Source organism: Podarcis raffonei, chromosome 2, assembly GCF_027172205.1.
Source record: "Podarcis raffonei isolate rPodRaf1 chromosome 2, rPodRaf1.pri, whole genome shotgun sequence".
Taxonomy (NCBI): Eukaryota; Metazoa; Chordata; class Lepidosauria; order Squamata; family Lacertidae; genus Podarcis; species Podarcis raffonei.
Window position 1 is genome coordinate 77833832 of NC_070603.1, and position 25527 is coordinate 77859358.

Below are 25527 nucleotides of genomic sequence, written 5' to 3' on the forward strand. Positions count from 1 at the left end.
CCACCCAAATCTGTTATCATGGCCTTTTAAATCTAATAAATCTATTTTTTCCAATAATATCCATTCCTTTAACCAACAGAAGCAGGCTGCTTCATAATACAGCTTCAAGTCTGGCAGGCAAAACCACCTCTTTCTTTACAGTCTGTTAATAGTTTAAATTTAATTCTCGGTTTCTTCCCCTGCCAGATATATCTTGAAATTATCTTTTGCCAATCTTTAAATATTGGAATTGATTGAAACAAAAACAACATCTTTGGTAGCACATTCATTTTAATTACAGATATCCTACCCAGGAGTGATAATTTCATTCATTCCCACACTTCCAAGTCTCTCCTTATTTTATTCCACACCATTATATAGTTATCTTGAAACAAATTTATATTCTTTGAGGTTAAGCAAATTCCCAAATATTTGAGAGTTCTGTTTAGCCCTTTCCTTACCCATTTTTCTACAAATGCCCCTCTGGCCATTTAAATAAAAACTCTAGCCAGATTTCAAGACCAAATTTCTGTACGTATAAAATGCCTATGGAAGAACTGGTGGGTTCAAGAGGGGGTAACAACGTTCTCCCCTACTAATGTCTTCTGTGAGCCTATATTTGCATTGAGTCAGGATTTGGGAAGTGACATTTGCATAAATAATATCCAATTCTACCCTAAGAGTCACTGATAAGAATGGAGTGGGGAAATCCTTTGTAGTATTAAAATTGCAGCCTGGAACTTAAGAAAAGCTGTGGCACAAGGAACTACAATGTCATTGATAACTGTTCTTTATATATGTGTTTTCAAGGACAAGAGAAGTGGCATGTATTTCTCTACAGACTAATAGTTTTTACTATATATGTACTTTAAAAAATAAAATTACTCTTCTGTTTTCTGAATCCTAAGAGCACTGAAACTTTGAAGGCATTATAGCTAGAAATGTCTATATTTTATTTTGTTTCTACTTAATGTAGCTTTGACTTACTATTGGGCCTCTGGGAAGCCCATGTAATTCAATAAATTTTAGGCCTATTTATAATCTTACTATAGTAGTAGAGTTTCTTATAGCCTCCTGCTTTCTTTGTCCTGCAGACATATACATGTGAGCTGTAGACTATTTAGTGACTGATGTGTAACATATCTATTGAAACATATCATATTATTTCAAGGTGCCGGTGAAGACAATCAAAACATCTGAATAGCATCTCCTTTTGTCTACAGGTAGAGGTCAAATCACTATGATAAAAGGGGAAGAACAACCCAGTTTCCCACACAGCCTTTGCCTGTTTAGCTTGCTTTCTCTTCTGCACCTTTTCTTGGAAACTAACAAGCCGGTTTACAGTAGCAAACAGACTTCCTTTTCCTCCCCTGCTCTGGGCATAGGAGGTGGATGAGAAGGCAGGCTAAGCTTCAATATTACTTAAGCAGTCACAGTATGGCATACTGCAGGAACTGCAGCCCACAGATGCCAAAAAGCATCTGTAACCCCCTCCCAAGTAAATTCCATGCTTGCTCATTTCCCACTTCAGTTTCTCTAGTGATATTTAACAAAATTTACATACCACTTGACTGTAAATAAAATGCATAAGCAGTTAAAAAATAAAGCAAACATTAAGGGTGGAATTCAACTAATCTGTTCCACAAGCAGAGGTCAGCCCAATGAATCCTGCTACTGTAATGGGACTTCTCCCCATGTCTCCATTGGCCACATAAGATTCCCCCATTTAATTACTGTACATGTGGCTTCAGATACAAAAAGTAAATAGTGTTGTTTTCACATCTACTCCAAGAGTGAACCTAAGCTATTGGGTATAAAATGATACCATACTATACTGGGCTTGCAAGTATGTAGAGAGCCAATCATCTATTTGCCCATGATCTAAATAGAATTTTCAAATGCCCTGCTTTGCTGGATTTGTGACTGGGGCAGGCATAAGCTGATTGTTTAGGGAAGCTTTTAATGTTTGATGTATCACAGTATTTTAATATTTTTTTTGAAGCCGCCCAGAGTGGCTGGGGAAGCCCAGCCAGATGGGCGGGGTATAAATAAATTATTATTATTATTATTATTATTATTATTATTATTATTATTATTATTAGGCTTCATCAGTGGCATCTAGTGAGATGTATAGTTTTTTAAGTGTGCTGGGTATTGTAGCTATGAGGGGGGATAAAGCCTTACAGTTCTCAGGATTCTTTGGGGGTTGTGTGTGTTTGCAGTAAATATATATATTATGTGTAGGACTAAGCTGTGTGTATGAGTATATGTGTGAGGATGAGAGCAATATATTTACTTAGGGATATGAAATATTAGTTGTTTTACAACATTGAACTAAACTAAGATTTTAAAAATGAATAGTGGATTATTGTATATTTAGGCAAATGAGAGAAGTTATCACAGTTATCGCGAGTTCAACAGCCTGATCTGAATGCACAACTTCATTGTCTCATATAACTCTTCTGATCAGGATTTATGGTTAGGACAGTTTTCTAAACAATTATTTTCAAAAATTCCAGGTAACTTTGTTTTTACATTGTTTCATGTTTCAGCCTCAGTTTAGATCCATATTTCTTTTCATTTTTTTAGTTTAAGTTTATTTGGCATCTGCAAATACTTGGTTACAAAGACTCTGTTTTAATTTGAATGGTGTATACAAATAATAATAATAATAAAAACTTTGATTGTTGTGCACTTTAGACCTGGGGCAGTCAGCCACCATGGCCTTCTGGTACAGCTGATACTCAGCCTGCAAGAAAAGATTTATGGTATGATTAGCATAGCAGAAATTGCAGGTGGAAATAAAATAATAGCTTTCATTGTAGCAGAGTTAAATTTCTTTTATTTATTTGCTTTAATTTTGAGAGTTAATAAACATGAAACAGCCTAAAATAATTTCATTTTAAAGTGTAAAGCAGATTCGTTCTCACTACAGATTGCGGACAGTAGTCTGCAAGGAAACTGGCTTGGCAATCAGATGGTTTGTGCTGAAGCATTCCAGGAGAGGAAATGTCACTGCCAATTCTCGCCACCGTATGCTTTATTTTATTACATCATGGTGAGATTGTGGGATCTGCAGCTGTTCTAGCAGGTCTCACAGAATTTAAGACCTCTTCTGAAAATTATTGTCTTTTCTTATTTATACTTACATTTACTCATGTACACTCAAAACAATGAGTATCTTTTATTAAAACTTACTTTAAACCACAGCAGAAATGCCTGTCCCAATTGGGGAGGAGGACAAGCCTGCATAGAGTAAATATGTCGGTGGATGCAACCAATTATTTAGATTATGGTTAGGTCAGACCTGGGCTGGATCTAGACACATCAAAAAAGTGTTTCAGAAAAACGCATTGTAAACCTCAAAGTGCAAAATCACATTGGTGAAAGACGGAACTCCACAGCGCTGTCTGGTGTCACAATATTATAACACATATAAAACGCTTTTTCTTTAGTAATGTAGCTGAGTCACTGGCCTTGAGGGGTCACACTTTTTATTCTTTTGTTAAGAAGTTACAGTTCTAAAATTCTTTTAGAAATTATTTGTCATGATGGTTAAAACATATTATCAGAGGAAAATACATTTATTTTGAATGAATTTTATAGCCTTTATTAAGTTGCTGAAGAGTAGGAAAGGTGATTAATATGGGGGGACTGTTGCCTAGGTACTCAGTGTGTACAAAATTCCAACCTGATCACATCAAGGGTTTTGTTACGTTTTCTTGAATACAATTTACTTCCTTGTATTGATGTAAATTACCTTGATACCTTTATGGTGCAAGGTGAATGAATGAATCAATAATAACCTTACTAATGCTCGTTATTATCCCCAGATGGAGAGCTCAGACCAAGAAATAATGGCTTTCCTCAAATCCAGTGACTCCACCCATCACTATAATAGGGTTTCAACAGAGAACTTGCAGTTCAAAGCTCATGTTTTTAACAAACACAGTAGATAAGCTCTCTTTCATTCTGTTAATATTAAGGGTCACTGTTAAATAGAATTGCAATAGAAGTAACATGTTATTTTTAACAAGTTATCTGGATGTGCATATCTTGGTGCAATTTTTTTAAATTTGATTTTTTTTATTATTTTGTTGGCCGCTTTGCATTATGCAAGGAAAGGGAGAGGGTGAAATGTCTTTATTTATTTGAATTTGTGTGGTAAGTTAAGATTTCCAGAGTAAGACGCAGATGACAAGTTACACATATTTTGCTCTTACCTTTTTTCGTTTTCAATGGGCTGCAGAAGCCTACAGTTGGGAGCACAAAACTGGAGTGGGGGACAGACTGCTCTTTTCTACACCCTGTCCACACGGTGGAAAGCAGCATCCGGGAAAATTTTGACTAGAAAGTCTGCCTGAGAGGAAAGGTTAGGCAGCTGACCTGGCCCTCTGCAAGTGCTCCAATCAAGATCTCAGACTTCTGCTGCTTTACTAAAAAATAAAAAAGGGAAATATCGGAGGGAAAGCTGCACATGCATAGTGTGGCTTTATGTAAGATCTTTATGCTGTGGGGACATGAAGGAAAGTTTGAAATCCCAATTCTTTCTTTCTCCTTAGCCACCAGACAAGGATGGTGGTCTACCTCGCCAGGTTGGCAACAAGACAGAGTGTGGATTGCTGGGGTTTGTCTTGGACCTAAAGCAGGATTACCAGCCTGCCCGGAATCAAATGCCTGAAGAGAAGCTCTACAAAGTGTACACATTTAACTCTGTGAGAAAATCAATGAGTACTGTCATCAAAATGCCAGATGAAAGTTTCCGAATGTACAGCAAAGGAGCTTCTGAAATTGTCCTAAAGAAGTATGTACTTAATATTTGCTTTGAACACGTCACTAAATTTGGGTATGCGCGCGATCCAGTTCTCATTATTTGGTTAGTTTAAATCTTACTAACACAGATTGACAGATGCGCACACAGAGACCTTAAATGTACAGCAAGACAATGGAACATGTTTTTACATTATCAAGTGCTCTCCTGTGAGATGCCATGTATTAGGTGATTCCTAAATAAGTCCCATGGAAATGAATGGGAGCTAAGGAAGAGCACTACTGTGTATGCATAGCTGCCATTCATTTAAGTGAGAGGTAGAAGAAATTCCTGGCAGACGTGGCACATGTCCTTTTATCTTATTTACCACAAAGAGGTAAATTGTTATTTTTCTGCTTCCAGGAAAAAGTATAGATTAATTGATTGAATTGAATTACCGTATTTTTCGCTCCATAAGGCGCACCTGACCATAAGGCGCACCAGACCATACTTTTTTGGGGGGGGGAATTCAAGAAAAAAAATATGCGGCTCTTGGGGGCTTTTGTGGGAGGTGGGGGAAGTGAGAGAGCCTTGCTCTGTCCCTTTCCCCACCTCCCGCAAAAGCCAGGGATAGCCGCGCAAAGCCTCCCCAGGGCAGCGGAGGCTTCATGGGCTACCCCAGAGCTGCTCAGGAGCTTGTCGGGGCTGGCGGGGGAAGCCCGGGTTTCCCCCACTGCCAGCCCCAAAGAGCAGGTCGGGGCTGGCAGGGGAAGCCCGTGTCCCGCCCCCCCCCAGCCCCAGGGACCACAAATTCGCTCCATAACATGCACAGACATTTCCCCTTAGATTTTAAGAGGGGAAAAGTGTGTCTTATGGAGCGAAAAATACGGTATTTTAAGAATAACAGCAGCACATTTCAAAGTGTGTATTATTTATCATGAATGGATGAGATGGACAATAGTTCTCACTGTTACTAATTGGCTTACTATGAGTGGCTTGCTAAAAGTCTGATTCAGGGCTTGTTAAACTTAAATTCAGTTCTTCTAGGTTCAAGACCAATGATTTTTAAACACTGAACCCCCTCACATTATTCAGACTACCTTTGTTATGCATTCAAGGCTTCTTCTCTGTCTTTGTTCTAACATTTATTATTTTTTTGCCAACAAAGACATGTTATAATTTGTTATTTCCACTGATAGATCTAACTAGAATTTCATTACCCATTTGGCTTAGGAAGGTACCAATCAATTTGCTACTTATTAAAATTAATGCTATATCTCAGGCATGTTGAAATCTTTATTCTTGGTCTCTAGTAAATTGTTTCTGAACTGTAGAATTGCTGCTGGTATCCTTTCCTTCCAGGTGTTCTAAGATTCTTAATGCAGCTGGCGAGCCTCGCATCTTCAGACCTCGTGATCGGGATGAGATGGTAAAGAAAGTGATTGAACCTATGGCCTGTGATGGATTGAGAACTATCTGTGTTGCTTATCGAGACTTCCCCAGCAGCCCTGAACCAGACTGGGAGGATGAAAACGACATTCTATCTGACCTGACCTGCATTTGTGTGGTTGGCATAGAAGACCCTGTAAGACCAGAGGTATGCTAAACTTAAGCCCCGATCCTCCTAAACCATCCTCATTTGAATTAAGTTCCATGAACTAATAATACTAATTTCCAAATAGGTTTTAGGTGTAGAATGTTAAAGCACTCACATTATTATTATTATTATTATTATTATTATTATTATTATTATTATTATAAAAATGTACTTCCTACAGTTCAGTTTTTGAAAGCAATTCTTTGTACTGCAGTGTGACCAAAAATACACCATGTTGTATCAAAAGAGGCCCATTCATGCAACATTCCCACCTCCTATTTTTTGCTTCCGTTCATTGTACATACCCATTTTACTCCTGAGGTCTGGTGAACCCTGTGGAATGGTCAGTGTGCTGTTGAGGACTGCAGCTAGTATGAGGAAGAAGGAATTGGTAGGTAGAAATAGGTCCAAGCAAGTCTGCACATAGAGATGTTTCTTTTTAAAACACACACACAAACACACATATTTTAGCAGGTTTGAGAGTAGTACCAGAAGACTCATCCTTTGATGCACTGTTTATATATTGTTGCACGACACTCCAATCTCCAAGTGGTGCGAGATTCCAGAGGTTCCAGGTGCTACCCCAGGGTTCATGTTTCCTTTTGGAAATGAAGCACAGCAGACACTGTGGTGTCTTAATGATATTTGATTTCTTTACACACATATACAACCTAAGCCTACAGTGGAGGGGTCCACAGCCTTAACACCCCATGAGGGTTTTGTTTCTCCCATAGCCATAGCCTTGGATTCAAGCAGAGATCCACGATGGCTCTCTCTCTCTCTCTCTGCTTGCTGCTCTTCCTCCAGGTCACATCCCTGTCCCCAAACCTCTCATCTCTCAACCCTAAACTGATAACAATACCGTGGTACTCTTCAGGTTAGATATGCTTCAGGTACAGACTCCGCTAACCCAGAAATAGTGCTTCAGGTTAAGAACTTTGCTTCAGGATGAGAACAGAAATCGGGCTCCGGCAGCGCGGCGGCAGCAGGAAGCCCCATTAGCTAAAGTGGTGCTTCAGTTTCAGGTTAAGTACGGACCTCTGGAACGAATTAAGTACTTAACCTGAGGTACCACTGTATGTTCACTTGGGGAGCTTGTTTATTACAAGACATGAATGGGTACACTTGCTATGATAATTTTTGATATCATTACTGATAATGTATTAACAAACAGTAGGTGGTTATAAAAGGGCTACATGACTTGTTTTTCCATTCCATTATGTGTCTGGTATATCTAGATGAAATGTCTTCCACTCCAAACAGGTTTCGGCTCATTCACTAAATAGCTTGTTCACTGGATGAAATGTTGCATGGCAGTTTGAAATAAAAATATTGTTTTTTAAATTGATAACTTTTTTAAAAAAATTATGGAGCTCCTAATTTCATCCTTCCAACAGTTTAGTTGCTTCAAGATGTGATCCAAAGGGCACTTCAGCAAGCTAATTCAGTACTGTTTACCACTGTATCCTCCTGGACCATTTCTGTCAGTTGCTGTTTTGCAGTCTTTCCATTCCTACTTACAGCGTTGGGTTCAAAGAATAGCATTGGTTTTTATGTGTCCACCTTCTGGTAGCTGTGCTGTGGGATGCCACAGAGCGCTATTTTGTTCCCAGTGCTGTTTAATATTGATACAAAACTGCTGGAAGCAGTTGTTAGAATATTTGCTCTCCTAATGTCAGCATGCTAATGACACCCAGCTCTATCTTGCCATTACAGTCTGAATCAGGAGATACTGTGATTGTTCTTTTTTTAACACAAACCAAACATACAAAAACAAACATCAAACATTAACAGAACAAAAAAACAAGTACCATTTCATGTCCTAATTTCTTAAACCTTACTTCCTCGACTTCCTCTTGCTTCCCGTTTCTGTATTCCAAGTTCTTACAATTATTCAGCGAATCTTCCCTTATTTTATTATAAATTTATGTTAATCATCCTTATTCTCTCTGTCTTAACCATTACTAATAGTAACCATTTATTTTAAGCCCAACATCATTCTAACTGTCATTAATTTTATAGTATTTCTTTAAGTAATCCTTAAACTTCTTCCATTCCTCTTCCGCCGCTTCTCTTCCCTGGTCTCGGATTCTGCTCGTCATTTCTGCCAAACCCATGTAGTCCATCACCTTCATCTGCCATTCTTCCAGTGTGGGTAGATCCTGTGTCTTCCAGTACTTTGCAATAAGTATTCTAGCTGCTGTTGTAGCATACATAAAAAAAATTGTATCTGTCTTTGACACCCCCTGGCCGACAATACCCAAGAGAAAGGCCTCTGGTTTCTTGGGGAAAGTATATTTAAATACCTTTTTCAGTTCATTATAAATCATTTCCCAGAATGCCTTAATCTTCGGGCACGTCCACCAGAGGTGAAAGAATGTACCTTCCTTTTCTTTACATTTCCAACATTTATTATCAGGCAAATGGTAGATCTTTGCAAGCTTGACTGGGGTTATGTACCACCTATAAATCATTTTCATTATATTCTCTCTTAAGGCGTTACACGCCGTAAACTTCAACCCGGTGGTCCACAACTTTTCCCAGTCAGCAAACATGATGTTATGACCAATGTCCTGAGCCCATTTAATCATACTTGATTTTACCATTTCATCTTGTGTATTCCATTTCAGCAGCAAATCATACATTTTTGACAAATTCTTAGTACTGGATTCTAACAGTTCAGTCTCTAATTTTGATTTTTCCACCTGGAAGCCTATTTTACTGTCTAATTTAAACACTTCATTTATTTGATGATAATGTAACCAATCTCTCACCTTCCCTTTTAGTTTTTCAAAACTCTGCAATCTCAATTTGTCCCCTTCCTTTTCCAAGATTTCCCAATATCTTGGCCATTTCGACTCCATATTTAGCTTTTTAACTGCCTTAGCTTCCATTGGTGATAGCCATCTTGGAGTCTTATTTTCCAGCAAGTCCTTATATCTGACCCAGACATTTAATAGTGCTTTTCTGACAATATGATTTTTGAAACTTTTATGCGCTTTAACCTTGTCATACCACAAATATGCATGCCACCCAAAAATATTGTTAAATCCTTCCAAATCCAAAATGTCTGTGTTTTCAAGAAGCAGCCATTCTTTTAGCCAGCAGAAAGCTGCCGCTTCATAGTACAATTTAAAGTCTGGCAGGGCAAACCCCCCTCTTTCCTTTGAATCCGTTAATATCTTGAATTTTATTCTGGGCTTCTTGCCCTGCCAGACAAATTTAGATATATCTTTCTGCCACTTCTTGAAACAATCCATTTTGTCCATAATTTGTAATGCTTGAAACAGAAACAACATTCTTGGCAATACATTCATTTTTATAACTGCAATTCGACCTAACAAGGAAAGCTTCAGATGTGACCAAATCTCCAGATCTTTTTTCACTTCTGTCCAAGTTTTTTCATAATTATCTTTAAATAAGTTCACATTCTTAGCTGTCATGTTCACACCCAAATATTTCACTTTTTTAACCACAGTCAACCCCGTCTCATTCTGAAACCTTTCTTTTTCAATCTGTGTTAAATTTTTCTCCAATACCTTAGTCTTTAACTTATTCAATTTAAATCCTGCCAATTGACCAAACTCTTGAATTATTTCCAAAACTCTTTTCGTGCTAGCTTCTGGCTCTTGCAATGTAAGTACTAGGTCATCTGCAAATGCTCTCAGTTTGTATTGTTTAACTCCGACCTGAATCCCTTTAACCAACTGGTCCCTCCTGATCATATTAAGCAAAACCTCCAGGACCGATATAAAAAGTAATGGGGAGATAGGGCACCCCTGTCGTGTCCCTTTTTCAATCTTAAACTCTTCTGTTACCACATTATTCACAATTAATTTTGCTTTCTGTTCAGAATATATTGCACCTATACCATTTTCAAACCCTTGGCCTACCCCCATCCCCCGGAGGTTCTTCAACATGAAGCTCCAAGAAATATTGTCAAAGGCTTTCTCGGCGTCCACAAATATCAAAACAGCCTTAGTGTTTATGTTCACTTCCAACTTCTCCAAAATGTCAATTATATTCCTTACATTGTCCGACAAATGCCTTTTCGGGAGAAAGCCCGCCTGGTCTCCATGAATCTCCTCCATCAAAACTCTTTTCAGTCTCTTTGCTAGAACATCAGCAAAGATTTTGTAATCCACATTTAGTAAGGAGATGGGTCGGTAGTTCTTAAGTTGGGTCTTTTCAGTCTCTGTCTTTGGTATAAGTGTAATGTAGGCCTCTCTCCACGTATCGGGTGCCCTTCTCCCCTCCATGATCTCGTTGCAGACTTCCTTCAAAGGTTGTATAAGCCCTTCCTTCAAAACTTTATAATATTTGGAAGTTGTGATTGTTCTTAATTGGTCCCTGGATGCACTGCTAAGCTGCAGATTGGTAAAATGGAGACTCTGTGCATGAGTGTCTCCGTGGGATTTTACCAGTTCTGGATAGGGTTTTACTGACTCTGAAGGAAGACTTTTGAATTTTGGGGTACTGATAGATCCATCTTTGTTACTGGAGGCCTAGGTAACCACCATGGTGAAGAGCACCTATGTGGAGAAATCACATTTTGCAGTTTGTTTATAGGGACAAAGTTTGTTTTATATGAAGGTAATAGAAGGGTTCAGGTTAAATTACAGTGTATCCATTGGCAGCTGGCCGTTGCCTGTTAATTATATAAGACAGGACTGGTAAAAGCTAGGTTCTTTTTATACTGGGTTAGAGGATTATAAAAGTGAATTTTGGATTGGCTTGATGGATAGAAATTCTTGATCACAGGAAAAGTGGTCTGATGAGGGGACAATGACAATTTTTTGCTGCTTAAATCTCATTGGTTGAAGTGTAGGCTGACCAGAGCATCAATAGGCTACTGTATTGGGAGAGTGTGTGACTGAAGGAAACTGCTGAGAAGGAGGAGGAGGCAGAAGGAAGAAGGCTGGAGTCTGGAGCAGAAGGAAAAGGAAAAGCAGTATGGGCAAGAGGCTTATTGAGGCTAGGGGAAGCCTAGTAGTATAGTCTGCCTCAAAAGAGCTGAATCACTGGCTTAAGCTGAAGATTGACAGAAAGGCTATCTAAGGGCACTGAGCAGTGAGGAAGAGTTCAATAAGGAGCTTCTGGGTCTGACCAGAGAGGTAACTGCTGGAAAGCCTGGCTCATAAGACAATGAGCAGTCGTCTTCAGTATTTGGTGGCAGTGAAAGTTGGCCGACTGGGCAAGAGGAACTAAGAGAAATTGGCATAGAAATTAAATAGGGTTAGGAATTCTGCATTACAAATCAGTCCCTGACCCATAATGTTGGATGCTGTTATTACTAGGTTGTTTTTTTAATCTGTATTTTTATGTTTGTATTTTTGCACACTGCTTAGAGATTTTAGAAACAGACATAGGCAGACAGGCGGACAGCTTAGTTTTCTGAAAGTATACATGCAGCTTCAACGTGAAAGCCAAGATGGTGTTTAAAAACAGCCTGTGCTTTCTCTAGAAATGGGTCTATGTGTTGTGACAATAGAATACAAAAGCAGTCCTCTGGATAGTGAAATAAAATAGTTGTAATACCTTATTCATTTAAAAGAAGAAGAAGCAATGTGCTAGTTGTCATATGAAACACAGTTGTGTGGCAGCCACTTCATACGCCCGGTCACTCCTAACAAGCAGCTCCCAATGTAGCTCTGGTGATTTTCACTTTGTGGTAATCTCACAGCCTGTTTTATTTATTTTTGGACCAGTGTGGTTAAAATCATTAGAAATGTGTAGGAATTGTCTGAGTTAAAAGACTTGCAGTTACGTTTGGTAGAAAACATGCATGAATAAGACAAAAAATAACAAAAATATTTCTTATTGCTGCTGAATGTCAGTGCTGCCACCTCCTACATTCTCTTCCTTCTTCAGCAGGGGGCTACTTTATTAAGTAGCTATTAAGTAAGTCCTAGAATCTAGGACAGCAATGGGGAACTCCTAGTGCACAGATCTAGATAGGGGTCCAAATTGGCTCACAAGGCCATTTCCCTCAAACTATGTCCACCTTCCCCACACCTGGAGCAAGTAAAGACATGGTGCAAAGGAACTATCAGAAGTTTAAAGTGCTCTCCTGATTATTCCTTGCTAAGTGGGGCTTGCTGACAGCTGCTTGAGGGTGACAGTGTGCCTTCAGTGACAACAAGCCCTTAAGAAGTTGTCACTTGGCATCATAATGACATCAGGTGATTTGCAGGTGGGTGGCACCACCTATCTGTCAAAAATGCCCCACAACAAACATTTGTTCAACCCATAATTGCCTTGATGCTGCAGTCTGACTGGAAGGGGGCACATTTCTTTTCCTCTGTGTAGTACTGCTTTTCTTATAGAAATGGCCCCTCTGAGCTGCTTTTTACCCTAAGGGGCAAAATGATGCAGGTAGTCATTTTGTTTCAGAATGCAACTTTCTGAAGAAAACAAACCCTATTTTGGATTTTAGTAGGGATATTTCTGGAGATTTCACACCTGGTACCACATGGCCCTGAGCATGATTTCCTTTCTTAACAGCTTAAGAGGTAACCACATTTGTCTGGATAGTGGGAAGGTGATTCTCATCTCTTTTAAATTAAGCAATAAAATATTATGGTTGTTTGTTGCACATGGGCACCCAGAGCTGATATTTAGAAAGTCACGGGGGAACATTACTAAGTCAAATTAATTATGTGAGTGACTGAGACCAACTGAAAGCTGAGAAGAATTTCTGGTAGACTTTTTTGTGTGTGGTAGAACTTTGGCTGTTTCTTTCCTAGCAGGCGTCATGTGACAATTCCTCATTTTCCCCCTGCGGTAAAATGGCTGTATTCTTAAGACCTGCCAATGCACTTTGGTCTTCCATACAGCATTTCCAACAGTATCTAAAAATGTGGCAAACTTAAAAGTGCAATCTTATAAAGAGTTACTCAGAAGTGAGCCCCACTGATTTGCTTCCAGCTAAGTGTGTATAGAAGGGTGGTGAATCTTTTTTCACCCTGAAGGTCACATTACCCTGTGGAAAGCCTTCCAGGGGCTGCATGCCAGTGGTGGGTGGTTCCAGAGGCAGAACAACTGATGTCATTGTTTATTTATCTGTTTTTAAAAGGCACTGCTTAAAATATTTAAAATCTCTAAGCAGTTTACAGTAAGTTTACACTATGAAACACCATTCAATAAAATTATCTTTAAAACGTGATTTAAAAAACAAGATAGAAACATAACTCTACATCACAAATAAAACTGTGCTGTGCACAAAGCAAATGTAAAAAGGTAAGCATCAGAGTGCAGGAAAACTTGGGTAATTTTTTTTAAAGAGTTAGTGAAAGGTGATTACTGTCTCTGCCTCACAAATTACCTGAGGGAAGGCATCCCAAGAAGAATCCTCTGGTCACTGAATAACCAATAGGATCTCCTTGGGATATCTTAAAGAACAGATTGGTCTGTACTGGGAGAAGCAGTCTGCAAAGTATCCTGGCTCCAAGTTGCTTAGGGCTTCAAATATCAACAACAAAACCTTGAATTGGGCTTGGTAGGTAATAGGGAGCCAATGCAGACCTTTCAACACTGGTGTAATATGTACAGTAGGCTATATTTCAGTCACACAGAAGATGGAGGTTTCTGCATACTCTGTCATTCCACCCCCCCCCCACCTGCCTTTCCATCTTGGCAAGCAAGAGGCACTATCATAGTTAAAGATCACATTTCAGGCAGGTAAAAGCACTCAAGGAAATCACTGAGCAGGGGGAGTTGTGACCTGAGGAGTAAGGAGTCAGAGGACCAGATACAAAGGCCTGGAGAGCTGCATTCAGTCCTTGGGTCTGAGGTACCCCACCTCTGGGGCCTAGCATTGTCATCTAAAGCGATCCTATACCTTGGAGTCAATTTTCTTGAAGTTCGTAGGGCTTGCTTTTAAGTAGCCACATATAGGATTGCACTCAAGAAAGCCAACAAATCTGCAGACAAAGGGTCATAATCTGAAGAGCTTTTCAATGTGACTTTGTCGACTTCTACGTAGAAGCCACACCGGCCCCTGCCGCCCTATAGCTTAGCTTCTTTGTCTGCATGTCTGTATGTCTCTTGTGCATAGGATTGTGGCTGCTTCCCCACATGATGTTATTAGCCTTACAAGGATTGATAGAGGTGTGGTACGCCAGGATGGCATTATGATTACTCAAATTTATATAAAGAGAAATTTCTCAGCTTTTCTGTGTTACTCTATAGAAGAAAACATTTTGGATCACATCCAATGCCATGCCAGCAGCATTCTACTGATACAATGGGACACCTGTTTCCCCCATGTGCCCCCAAAATTCAAGGGTGCACAGGGGTCTGGAGGGGACAGGAGTGAAAGAGGGAGCACTATTGTGTGCATGGAGTTCTGCTGTGTTTGCAGAGCCTTTGGTTTTAAATAGCAGTAGTCATTGATTGATGGGGTACCATACATCAAAGCTATATACATATATTAAATGTTTTCAGTGCACTACTTTGCTAATAGAAGTTCAGTTCTGTGGTTCTAATGATCTCTGTTGTACCTTGAAAGGGTTCTTAGTGCACCTTCAGTATTATTCAGGCTGTAACACCTAAACAGAGCTTCATGATGGATAATTCAGCACAGTTAATTACATAACTCAGTCTTTTATATAAAAAAGTCATCGATATTCTATGGAGATCTTAACATACAAAATTCTGCAGGAGGGTTAGAAGCCTCATTACTGCATACCCTGTTTATTCATTGAATTACAACTTCATAAAAGTATTTTTGGAAAATTAATCAACAGTTGTTTTATATAAGCTATTTAGGTTTCTAAACTGGGTTGTGGATGCTGGTGGGTTATGCTAGTTTAAATGATTAGAAAAATCATAGTAAAATGAAAGTTAAAACTGGAAGCATGCAGTTTATAAGGCATTTCTCTTCATGTTGTCTTGCAATCAATATGTGCCCAAAATTGGAAGACGTTTTCGTTTTCGATCTCGTATAGTTGTAGCAACGAATTTCTGGATAACAGAAAGCTGTGAGATTTGAAGATAAGTTTGTGTGTCGTGGAGCAACCTGTTTATTGTTTAAAATTCATCATGATTTCTTCAAAGGAAAGAAAATTATATCATTTTAGTTAGATCTTTAATTAGGAATCACTATCTGTCAATGCCAAAACAGGACAAGTATACTTGTACGTAAAGTATTATTTTACAATCTGAATTAGGAACAGTTTTTAAAAAAACACAGGAGTTTATAGCCTGGCCTGCATTAGTTCTTGAGCATCTTCTAATTTCTCTTGTTTAAAGCAGAACCTAAAATGAGCCTGCTGGATCATGTCAATGGCTCATCTAATCTAATGTCCTGTTCTCACAGAGGGAAGCCTGCAAACTGGACTGTTGATAGTCTTATTCTTAATGAATTTGTCTAATCTTCTTTTAAAGTTATCCAGGTTGGTAGCCATCATTGCCTTTTGTGGGAGTGAGTCCAGAAGTTTAACTATGTGCAGTGTAAATAGGTGCTTTCTTTTATGCTGAATCTTCCAACATTTGGCTTTATTGTATGCCCATGAGAGAGGAATAAAAACTTCTCTCCATCCATTTTTCCCACATTTTTTCCATTATGTCACTACTCACGTGTCTTTTCTCTTAAGATAAAAAGGTAAAGGTAAAGGGACCACTGACCGTTAGGTCCAGTCGCAGACGACTCTGGGGTTGCGGCGCTCATCTTGCTTTACTGGCTGAGGGAGCTGGCATACAGCTTCTGGGTCATGTGGCCAGCATGACTAAGCCGCTTCTGGCGAACCAGAGCAGCGCACGGAATCGCCATTTACCTTCCCGCCGGAGCGGTACCTATTTATCTACTTGCACTGCATGCTTTCGAACTGCTAGGTTGGCAGGATTCTTTTAAGATAAAAAGTCCTAAACACTTCAGCCTTTCCTCAAAGGGGAAGCACTCAACCCCCTTTATCATTTTTGTTTGCCTTTTTCTGAACCTTTTCATACATTAACTTTTAAAGAAAATATATCATAACAATATCCTAAACTCAGCCATATCATGTTATGTCATATGCCGTGGTTGTTAGCAACTTTGAGGACTTAGACGTGGGTGAAAATGTTCTAATAAATAACTATAGTGTGGTGCCTCACACTATAGTTAGTGAAAGTTCATGCTAATGTCCTATTTCTTACTTGGTTTTTCTCAAGATTGTATCACAAGTGTATCAGTCCTAACTCTGATTATGCACAGAGTGCACTTCCTTTACCAGTCATTATTTCCCATCCACACTTCTTGAATGTGGATATGTAGCAGAATGTGAGCACTGATTCCATTACATCCATGCTGTGAAAGTACCACAACTTCCATAAGCTGTTCCACTGGTACTTATTTATTTACTACATTTATGTTTATCTCTAATGCCTCTAGTACACTCTTCCTTCATGTAGCTTGAAACAGCTTGCGTAGTCTGCCATCTGCCTATTGATTATGTTGAGCTTTAGCAATATATCTGTGCTTTCAGGACATAATGCTGATTTTCAAATATAAATTCTCCTTGAGTGATCTTTTGTAGGCTTATAACTTATTCATAATGACTTTAGTATTGGCAAGGGATTTTTATTTTTTTTAAGCCAGTGAATAGAGGATAGAGAGCATGCCTTCCCATTGCCTTTTCTCCTTGGTGCTATTATTGGAATAGCTGAGCTCAGATAATCTGGTAAGGCGGTCCTGAATTTGTATTTGCTGCTTTAAAATTGTGAGATGTAACATATACATCTACTGTTAGGTGCTGTTAGGATAGTATTCTATTGTGAACCTTTCAGAATTTTATTTTCAGTTCATCATAGCTGCATAAGAGGCTTTCAGTCCCTTTGGGGAATTTTTCATTAGGTTTCTAGTTGTTTCTAATGCCTATAAAAGAGTTGCATGACCACCTAAACCAATAGCAGGAATACAGCATATTCTGCAAGCAGTAACTTATTAGGGTTGGCCATTCCATTAAGCAGGGAGCAGTGGCAAGGTGTTGGGAGGACAAACCTATGTGTGCCATGTGACCTGCCAAACATCCCCTAAGCCAGCCTGCTGCCCTCAAGACCTTCCCTGTCATTATTATTAAAGTATGATTGAACTGTCAGTTTGGTCAGTTTCTATACATGTAATTATATTTTGCTAAATTTCATCAGGAAAACATCTTGGGCAGTCATAACAGGTTGGATGGCACATTAAGTTAATAATGATTTCAAATTTGTCTCTTGTATAAGTTGTTGTAGGAAGAAATGATCTTACTTGTGTTCCCTATATCTCCATCATGCTTCTTTTGGAGATGTTAGAAAACCAATCTCTCTTGGTCTCACAGTACTTTTGCTGCTATAATACAAATCTGATTGTGATCAGCTTGTTTTTGATATTTTCCCCTCCAATTCATCTCACTGTTTTAGGTCCCAGAAGCCATAAGAAAGTGTCAACGAGCAGGAATTACAGTCCGTATGGTCACAGGGGACAACATCAATACAGCTCGTGCTATTGCAATAAAGTGTGGGATAATTCACCCTGGAGAAGATTTCCTCTGCATTGAGGGGAAAGAGTTTAACCGAAGGATCAGAAATGAGAAAGGAGATGTAAGTCATGTCAGGACAAAACATACAATATTCTATAAAATAGTTACAAAACCTGTCATATTTGTCTTGTTGTGCGCTGTTCCTCACGTTCTTCCTGTTTTCTGAATGGGAGAGATGGTACTCTTTTAAAGATTGTATGTCTTTAAAAAGCTAGCAAATCATGCCTACTTTTCTCCTCCTCCAGTCCTTCTGTGTTGCTGTGTTGTCCAAACCGGGTTTGTCTTGCTGCAGACAAACCATGAGCTGAAGTTGAGGTTTGTCCTTGGTTTAGAGCTCATGGTTTGGAGGAAATAAGGTATGAGCCCAGTTTCAGATGACATGCTAAGCCAAGTCTTAGCTCACAGAAGCACAGCAGCAACAGGTCCAGAGGAGGAGCAAAGCAGCCTCCACATTTATATATTTGTGCTAATTCATGGTTTGTATTAGCCTTGAATGCCAATTGAGTCCATGTCTGTGTTTCATGCACCAGCCTTGCTGACTGTACAGTTTGTAGGGATTCAGGGTGTTTCTGTCTTTGTCTTGTTCAAATATGTTATATGCTAGGGCTGCCATGTGTCCGGAATTTCCCATATATATCTAGGAAGCATCAGTCGAAAACACATATTGGGGTGGAATTTTCTATAATCTGTTAAAATGTCCGATTTGCTCAACAACTTTGGCCAAAAAATGCTCAACAACCCAGCATCCTCACTATGTCCCTAAAGTGCATTAATATTTTTAGAAGTGGTAATATAAACATGTCAGTGCTTGTTTACTGTGTGTTCAATCATTTACATTTAGTGAGAATACGAAAAGTTTCTTTCCTTTATAAAGAGCTGATGCAGCAGCTGGTTCAGGAAAGACAGATGATAGAGGTCAGAAACATATTTGCAAAGGCACCGAAAGAAACATGACTTCTTGAAAGTAACATTATCCTGTTACTCAGGTGAAAATGACAATATAGAGCATAGTAATTTGTTTGGGGAACAAATCATTCTTTAATAGGCTATCATAGCTCAGAGAGCGAAGCATAGCAGAGGATGAGAGCAGCAGAAAACCCTAGGAAGCCCTGGTAGATGTTTAAATATTAGCAATGTCAGGTGGGAAACAAGTTAACCTTAAAGTGACATTTATTCTAAAGGGTACATGGTGGTGGAAAGGTTTCTGAAAGACTGACAAATGTATCATCCTTATTTCTTTCAGATTGAACAGGAACGCATTGACAAGATATGGCCAAAACTTCGTGTCCTTGCTCGTTCATCTCCCACTGATAAGCACACTTTAGTCAAAGGTGAATGCAAATTTACCCATATACATACAGCACCACTGATGCGCGCATCAGTGTGACTACATAAATAATTTTGTAGATTCAGTTGTTTTAAACTGTTTTTAATGTTGCATTTCAATATTAATGTTGTTTTAATTGTAACCCACCCTAAGACCTAGAGAGAAGGGTGGGTAACAAATTGTAATAGTAGTAGTAGTAGTAATAGTAGTAGTAGTAATAAAATATATCACTACAGTTTCCTACATATCAATACACTTTGTTTAAAACAACACAATACAACATTAACTCTTTTGATAAGAATTTCCTTTAACCTTTTACTCTTACTCACCAACTAAAATGAAGGTAAAGGAGGTTAACTGCATAGCTGGTGTGCTTTTCCTCTTCCTCACGTCTCTCAATTCCTCCCTCCCTTCCTTTGTTGTGTTTCCCACAGCTGATCTGCCTTATTGCTTATGTTGCTTTGTAAAGTGCACCATACATTGATAGTGTTCTATAAATTAATGATAATTATAGTACTGGCACTACCAGTAATAAGTCTAGTGTGTGGCTTTCTCATCTCATTTCTCCGTGCAACCAGGGAGCAAGCTGTCTGCTGTAAAATGATCCTTGTGAAGATACGCAGATGAATGTTCCTAGAAGCCCAACATTCTAATGTCAGAAATCCAATTAAAGTGTTTGTGCCCGCAGCATCTCTCAGGATTAGACTAGGTAGTCTTGTAGTCAGCTTAAAACAAAATGTATTCTAAAGCAACGTAAATAAACGTTCTGGGATTGCTCATTCGGATATTATAGACTGGGAGTAAAATGAATTATTCTGTAGAAAAAACACAGTCAACAAAGTTGAGGCACTGTAAACACGTGAATCATAACAGGGTTGTTTACATGTGCAGGATATGAATCTGACAGAAATAAAGCAGCCCTGAATGTCCTATATAACTACAGTTAGAGCTGCAGTGAGGACACCGAACAAGGAAGGTTTTTTTTCGGGGGGGGGGGGCGTCGTGTGTGTGTTAAATAGCCACTGTAGTGGAAGAAGAACTTTTCTGTGCTTGGGAGGATTTTTAGCTTTTGTATTTTTGTAGTCCCTTCAAAGTTAATATGAAATTATTTGAAACATTAACTAGCTTTGACTGAATGTGTGTTTTCCTGCTGCTTGAAGGACAAACCAGGGTCTCAGCTTTGATGCATAAGAAATACTCTAGAGCTGAAAAGATATAAGATACAAAGCAACCCTTCTTATATATTGAACATTTAATGATACACAGTTGCCAGAGGGGCACCACATTTAGCATAATATAAGGTCTCCTTCATTCATCATTAATGGTGTTAACTTTTCATTCCTCTTTGAGGAGTAAAATGGTCTGCTTACCATATTTAATTAATTAAATACTGAAAATGGTATCTTGGCTCAAAAGTATGTTTAAAGTAGTGTTTAGTATTTGCTGTTAGATGGATACATTTGTAATTTGTTTGAACATCCTCAAAATCCCAATAAATCTGTATGAGTTTTGACCTCAATATAGCCTCCAACTAAATGTTCGCATATAAATAGCAGTTAGGTTTTTATGAACTTTGTATTATCTGGATCATTGGAGTGCTTAATGGATCCCTCAATAAATGTTAAGCTCAAGTGGTAGATATGAGCACCTCAGGAATGAACACCTTTCTCTGAATGCTTGTTACACCATCACCATAACATTTTGTGAAATCATGCTGGTGGTGTGAGGCATTTGAAACCTATTAATACTCAGAGTTTAAGGACTGGACTGTTTGGTTTTTAAAAAAATAAAAATAAAAAATAAATAAAACTCTGAATAATATTTTTTTCATATAACCTTCATTGTTCTGTAATTGTAATAATTTATTTAGCCATTTGTTATACAATGGCTTTTCATGTATATAAACTGAGGGGGATGGGCCTTCAGGTCTGGTGGCTAGAGGCGAGCTCTGATAATGCCTCTTGCATGCCTAGATGGAAGATAGAAAATGATGTGTGAGCATGTATAGAAACTGGCCTACTATACAAATGTAAATTTACAGTCATTGCTCCACCTATGCTTGCCTCTAGACCTGCCTGCCACTGGCATGTCACCCTGGAAGGTTGCCCACAAGGGAATGTGGTGCTCCAGCTGAAAAAGGTTTCCAATTCAATATAAATAATAACTTTGGAAAACTACTTCTGCCCTCACAATAGCAATGTATGTGCCCTAGAAATGAGATTTAGCTTCAGCAGTGGGTTCTACAAGTGCCATCAGTTCTTAGAAGCTGGGAAAGAAAAGAGAGCAAAGGTGAATTGAGAAGACAACGCTTAATAAGGGAAGAGAAAGAAGAAATAGGGTAGCACATTGAGCTGTGTGTGAAAAGGATGCTATATGAGAGGTATGATGTAGTTTAATCAAGTAGATTGGTATGCTGGAACATGTGAATTGATGTACACAATTTTAAAGGGTTGTAAAAAGTTTGTCCCCCTGTGAATATGCTTCTTCCCATATGAACATGCAGATTACAGCATCAGACTATAAATTTTTTTAATCCACCATACTTTCATGCAACCACACAGTTTCTTAAAATTCATTGCAATATTTTACAGGTATTATTGACAGCACTCAAGTGGAGCAGAGGCAGGTTGTAGCAGTGACTGGTGATGGAACTAATGATGGACCGGCACTTAAGAAAGCTGATGTTGGCTTTGCAATGGTACATTTAAGAACATGCTCCTTTTCAGGACTGCCCAGAATATTCAATAGTTTCAATTTTGGGGTTGAAGTAGTGCATTCAGTAGTGGGGTGGGGTGGGGTGGGGTAAAATATTCCCTGAAACTCCCTCTAATGATAAATATATTTACCATTTTATGAGACTGTTCACACCCAATCTGCTGCTGCTTTGGTGCCATCATTTCCCTGGGAGTAGGCTTGTAGGCAATCTGTCAGTTGATGTATTGCTGTTACTTCAGCTGAATTGATTGTCTTAAGTATGCCTATTGACAGTGTGATGTCAAATTCCTGTATTGAGATCTAACTGAATTTTAGATTTGCCATATTACGAACTGCTATTGAAAACATTTCCAAATTGGTTCAATATGTATCCAGCATAGAAACTGCTGTTGAGGAAAACAAGTCTAAAGTCTCCTAAAGTTTTGACCAGGCTAACCAGTTTAATGGTTCTTTGGTTCCTGGCTCGTTTTATTTATTAACAGCCAATTTAAGTTACCTCTCTTCTAAAAGTGCTATTCCTTATTGAAACACTGTTTCTCATTCTAGTACCGTAAGTTATTCTTGATATGTCTTCTACATTTTTCAGGGTATTGCAGGAACTGATGTCGCAAAGGAAGCCTCAGATATTATCCTGACCGACGATAACTTTAGCAGCATCGTGAAAGCTGTAATGTGGGGTCGTAATGTCTATGACAGTATTTCCAAGTTCCTGCAGTTCCAGCTCACAGTAAATGTGGTGGCCGTGATCGTTGCTTTCACTGGAGCTTGCATTACCCAGGTAAGGTTGAATTAAAGTAAATGACTAAAGTATACCTACCCAGATCTTAAGATCTTCATCTGAGGCACTTGTCTGGAGGCCTTGCCAAAGAGAATGTTACAGGTTGCTTCTTGGAAGAGGGCCTTTTCAGTGATGGCACCATGGTCATGCAATATTGTCCCCACAAAGACTCGCCTCGCCTTGTGCCTTCATGGTTTGTTTGTTTTTTGGCACCATGTACATACCTTTTCATTTCCCCAGGTTTAACTATAGTGATCTTAAATTTTTTTTGGTGATTACGTATATTTATTGAATTTTTAAGATCTTGTTGAATTTCCAAAGTTATTAAGAGTTTGGCTGGAAACCTATTTTGTGCCAGTTTAATTCTGTGGTGGTCTTATGATTTTTTTGGTGCATTTGAAGTTTTTAACGTTTATTATAAGCTTGCCAGGGAACTTTTTTTGCCTAAAAATGTAGTTAATTGAAAACAATTAAATATAAATAAATAAAGGCAATTCCATTTCAAATGATGATGCAGTCACTGCATTCAGTAGGCTGTTATGGATTCTACCCAATTCTACTCCAATTATGCAGACTGCATTTACTCAAATCTGATCCTGTCTTAGAGCAACAAATGGCTTAAATGATGTCATACGTGAGGACTCTTACCCAAGTTCATACAAGCACCCTTATACCGGAATTTTATATGTTGTGCTACTGGTAGGCAGTAACCCATGTTGACTGCTTGTTGGGGCTAAGAACATGGACCCAGGTCCAGAACAGTTTGTACCTCACAGGCAGCAAACATTATGTTTTCTGTTGAAACCACATATCAGTGCTCTTTTGGAACTGCTAGTGCACCCAGTTACTTTAATATCCCTAAAAAATTAATAACAAACACGTCAGCACCTTATAATCTAGAGGTACAAAGGTGTGCTCATATCTGCTTATTTCACCAAAAGTGAGTAAAATAGCAATCACAAAACACCAGTTGTTTATATTATTTGTTCTCATGTGTCCATTGCACATATTTTCTACATTATAAGAATTCTAAGGAAATACGGCAACATGGTTTTTTTAAAGTAATATATACAGGGCTATTTTTCGGCTGGAACTCACCGGAATTCAGTTCTAGCATCTCTTGGGTGGGCGCCATTGCCATTACAAGAGAACATGATGAGTTCCGACACCTCTTTTTATAGGAAAAATAGCACTTCATATATAGAGTTATATAGATAGAGAGAGAATCAAATATGGAAGGGTGATATTAAACAGAGTGTGGCACCTCTGTGAATACGGTGCAGATATACACATAGCACATACTGTTCACTCTGGTACAACAGGAAAATTCAGCCTCAGTGAGCAAAATCATGAATAAGTCATAGGTATACGGCAAAGAATAAGTTTACCTTGTCATCATGATATGGCCAAGTGAAACCCGAGGCTGTCTCTATTAGATGCCACAAAGGTGAAACTCCTCCCAAATTACTCTTCTAAATTTTTCAAGGTGTTCAAAGGTTATAACTATTTATTTCTTCATGGATCTTGGGCTCAATTGCAGACCTGTGGTTCCTCTGAGCAGTGAAAACTCAAGCTGTTGCCGTTCACTGTAGCAGGGATGGTCAGAGCAAGGGGAGGGAGGACTTTGCCACTCTTTAGTATTTCTTTTTCCAATACAAAAGAGAGATGTGGAATCAGGAAAGCACAGTGAACCATGGAGTATATAATACCAAATTTGTTTGCCTCTTGTACATTTCGTTTTAATTAGACCTTGGGATAGAAATATTAAAAAGAAATCAAAGGATTGCATGTCCTTGCCTCTGCCCTTTTGAAAATTCTAAGGCATATTGATAAAATGTTTTAAATATTTAAGAAACTTTAACACAATTCTTCCCTCCATGAGTGCAGCTAAGAATGGAGTGGCAGGGATCAGCATGGATCTCAATGGAGCCCTCTTTCCTTTCCCCCTAATCATGACTGCATGTGCACTTCAGTGCATCACTCATTACTACAAATAGGAGGACGATGCATTCCTCCCATATATGCACCCAGACAACTCTCTTCTCCCTAGGGCTCTGGAATATTTACTTTGCAGGCTAGGAACTTATTGGGATGGGCAGAAAAGAGAGTTCTGTTGAACCCATTTCTAATCAATCACTTGTTTATGAAGCTTTGCCCTTTCTCTGTGCGTCTGGGAAGTGCTTCTGAGGAAGAGCATCCATCTATTTATTGGAAGAATGAGTAGGGTAGTTAACATACCACAATTACCTTTTGCTGCTTTGTGTGTAGGAGAGTTACACTTTTCTTGATAGTTGTGCATCGTTCATTCATTTATTGAAAATTGAAAATTGACTGTCACAGAATGATTGTGGTTTTCTTTGTGCAGCTAAAATCTAAAATAAACTTTGCAAAGATATTTAAAATGGTAGAATACAATAGAACTATTATAAATATATATACTTCTATGTGGCTATGTGTACACATACTACGACTGTAATTATATTTTTAGCTAAGTGTGCATAACCCCTACTGTTATGTGTTTTAATTTGCAATTTCATACCTTTGTTGTTATGGTCCTTGAAAGTATTGATATGGAAGATATATAAATGAATGAATGAATGAATGAATGTTTAAAAATAACAATAATGTTCCTGATATGTCCAACATGAAACATGTAGGGGTGATAATTTCATGATGAGTTGTGATGTACAGATTTATGTTTCATGTAAAACATCTGGGATCTTTTTACAAAAACTTCCCCTTTTTTTATTTAGATCCTTGCTAATGCCTTCCAAGGTTACAAAGAAAAGAACCAGTGAAATAAATGTTGTTTTAGGTGGATCACTTCTTAAACACATTTCCACATAAATTCAAAGTCCACATAATTGTTTTAATTTCCATTTG

General features: G+C 38.5%; 1 protein-coding gene across 11 annotated transcripts in view; it reads left to right on the forward strand.

Annotated features, from left to right (window-relative positions):
- ATP2B2 (ATPase plasma membrane Ca2+ transporting 2) overlaps positions 1-25527 on the forward strand; it is a 387126-nt gene that overhangs the window by 327633 nt on the left and 33966 nt on the right. For all 11 annotated transcript variants that reach the window (XR_008329003.1, XR_008329002.1, XR_008329001.1 and 8 more), the window contains 6 exons: positions 4542-4783; positions 6092-6326; positions 17706-17885; positions 19068-19155; positions 21743-21849; positions 22453-22644. Coding sequence is in view for 8 of the 11 variants with exons in the window: in XM_053377652.1 (XP_053233627.1) it covers positions 4542-4783; positions 6092-6326; positions 17706-17885; positions 19068-19155; positions 21743-21849; positions 22453-22644 (1044 nt within the window). In the remaining 3 variants the exon portion in view is untranslated. The remainder of the gene's footprint in view (positions 1-4541; positions 4784-6091; positions 6327-17705; positions 17886-19067; positions 19156-21742; positions 21850-22452; positions 22645-25527) is intronic.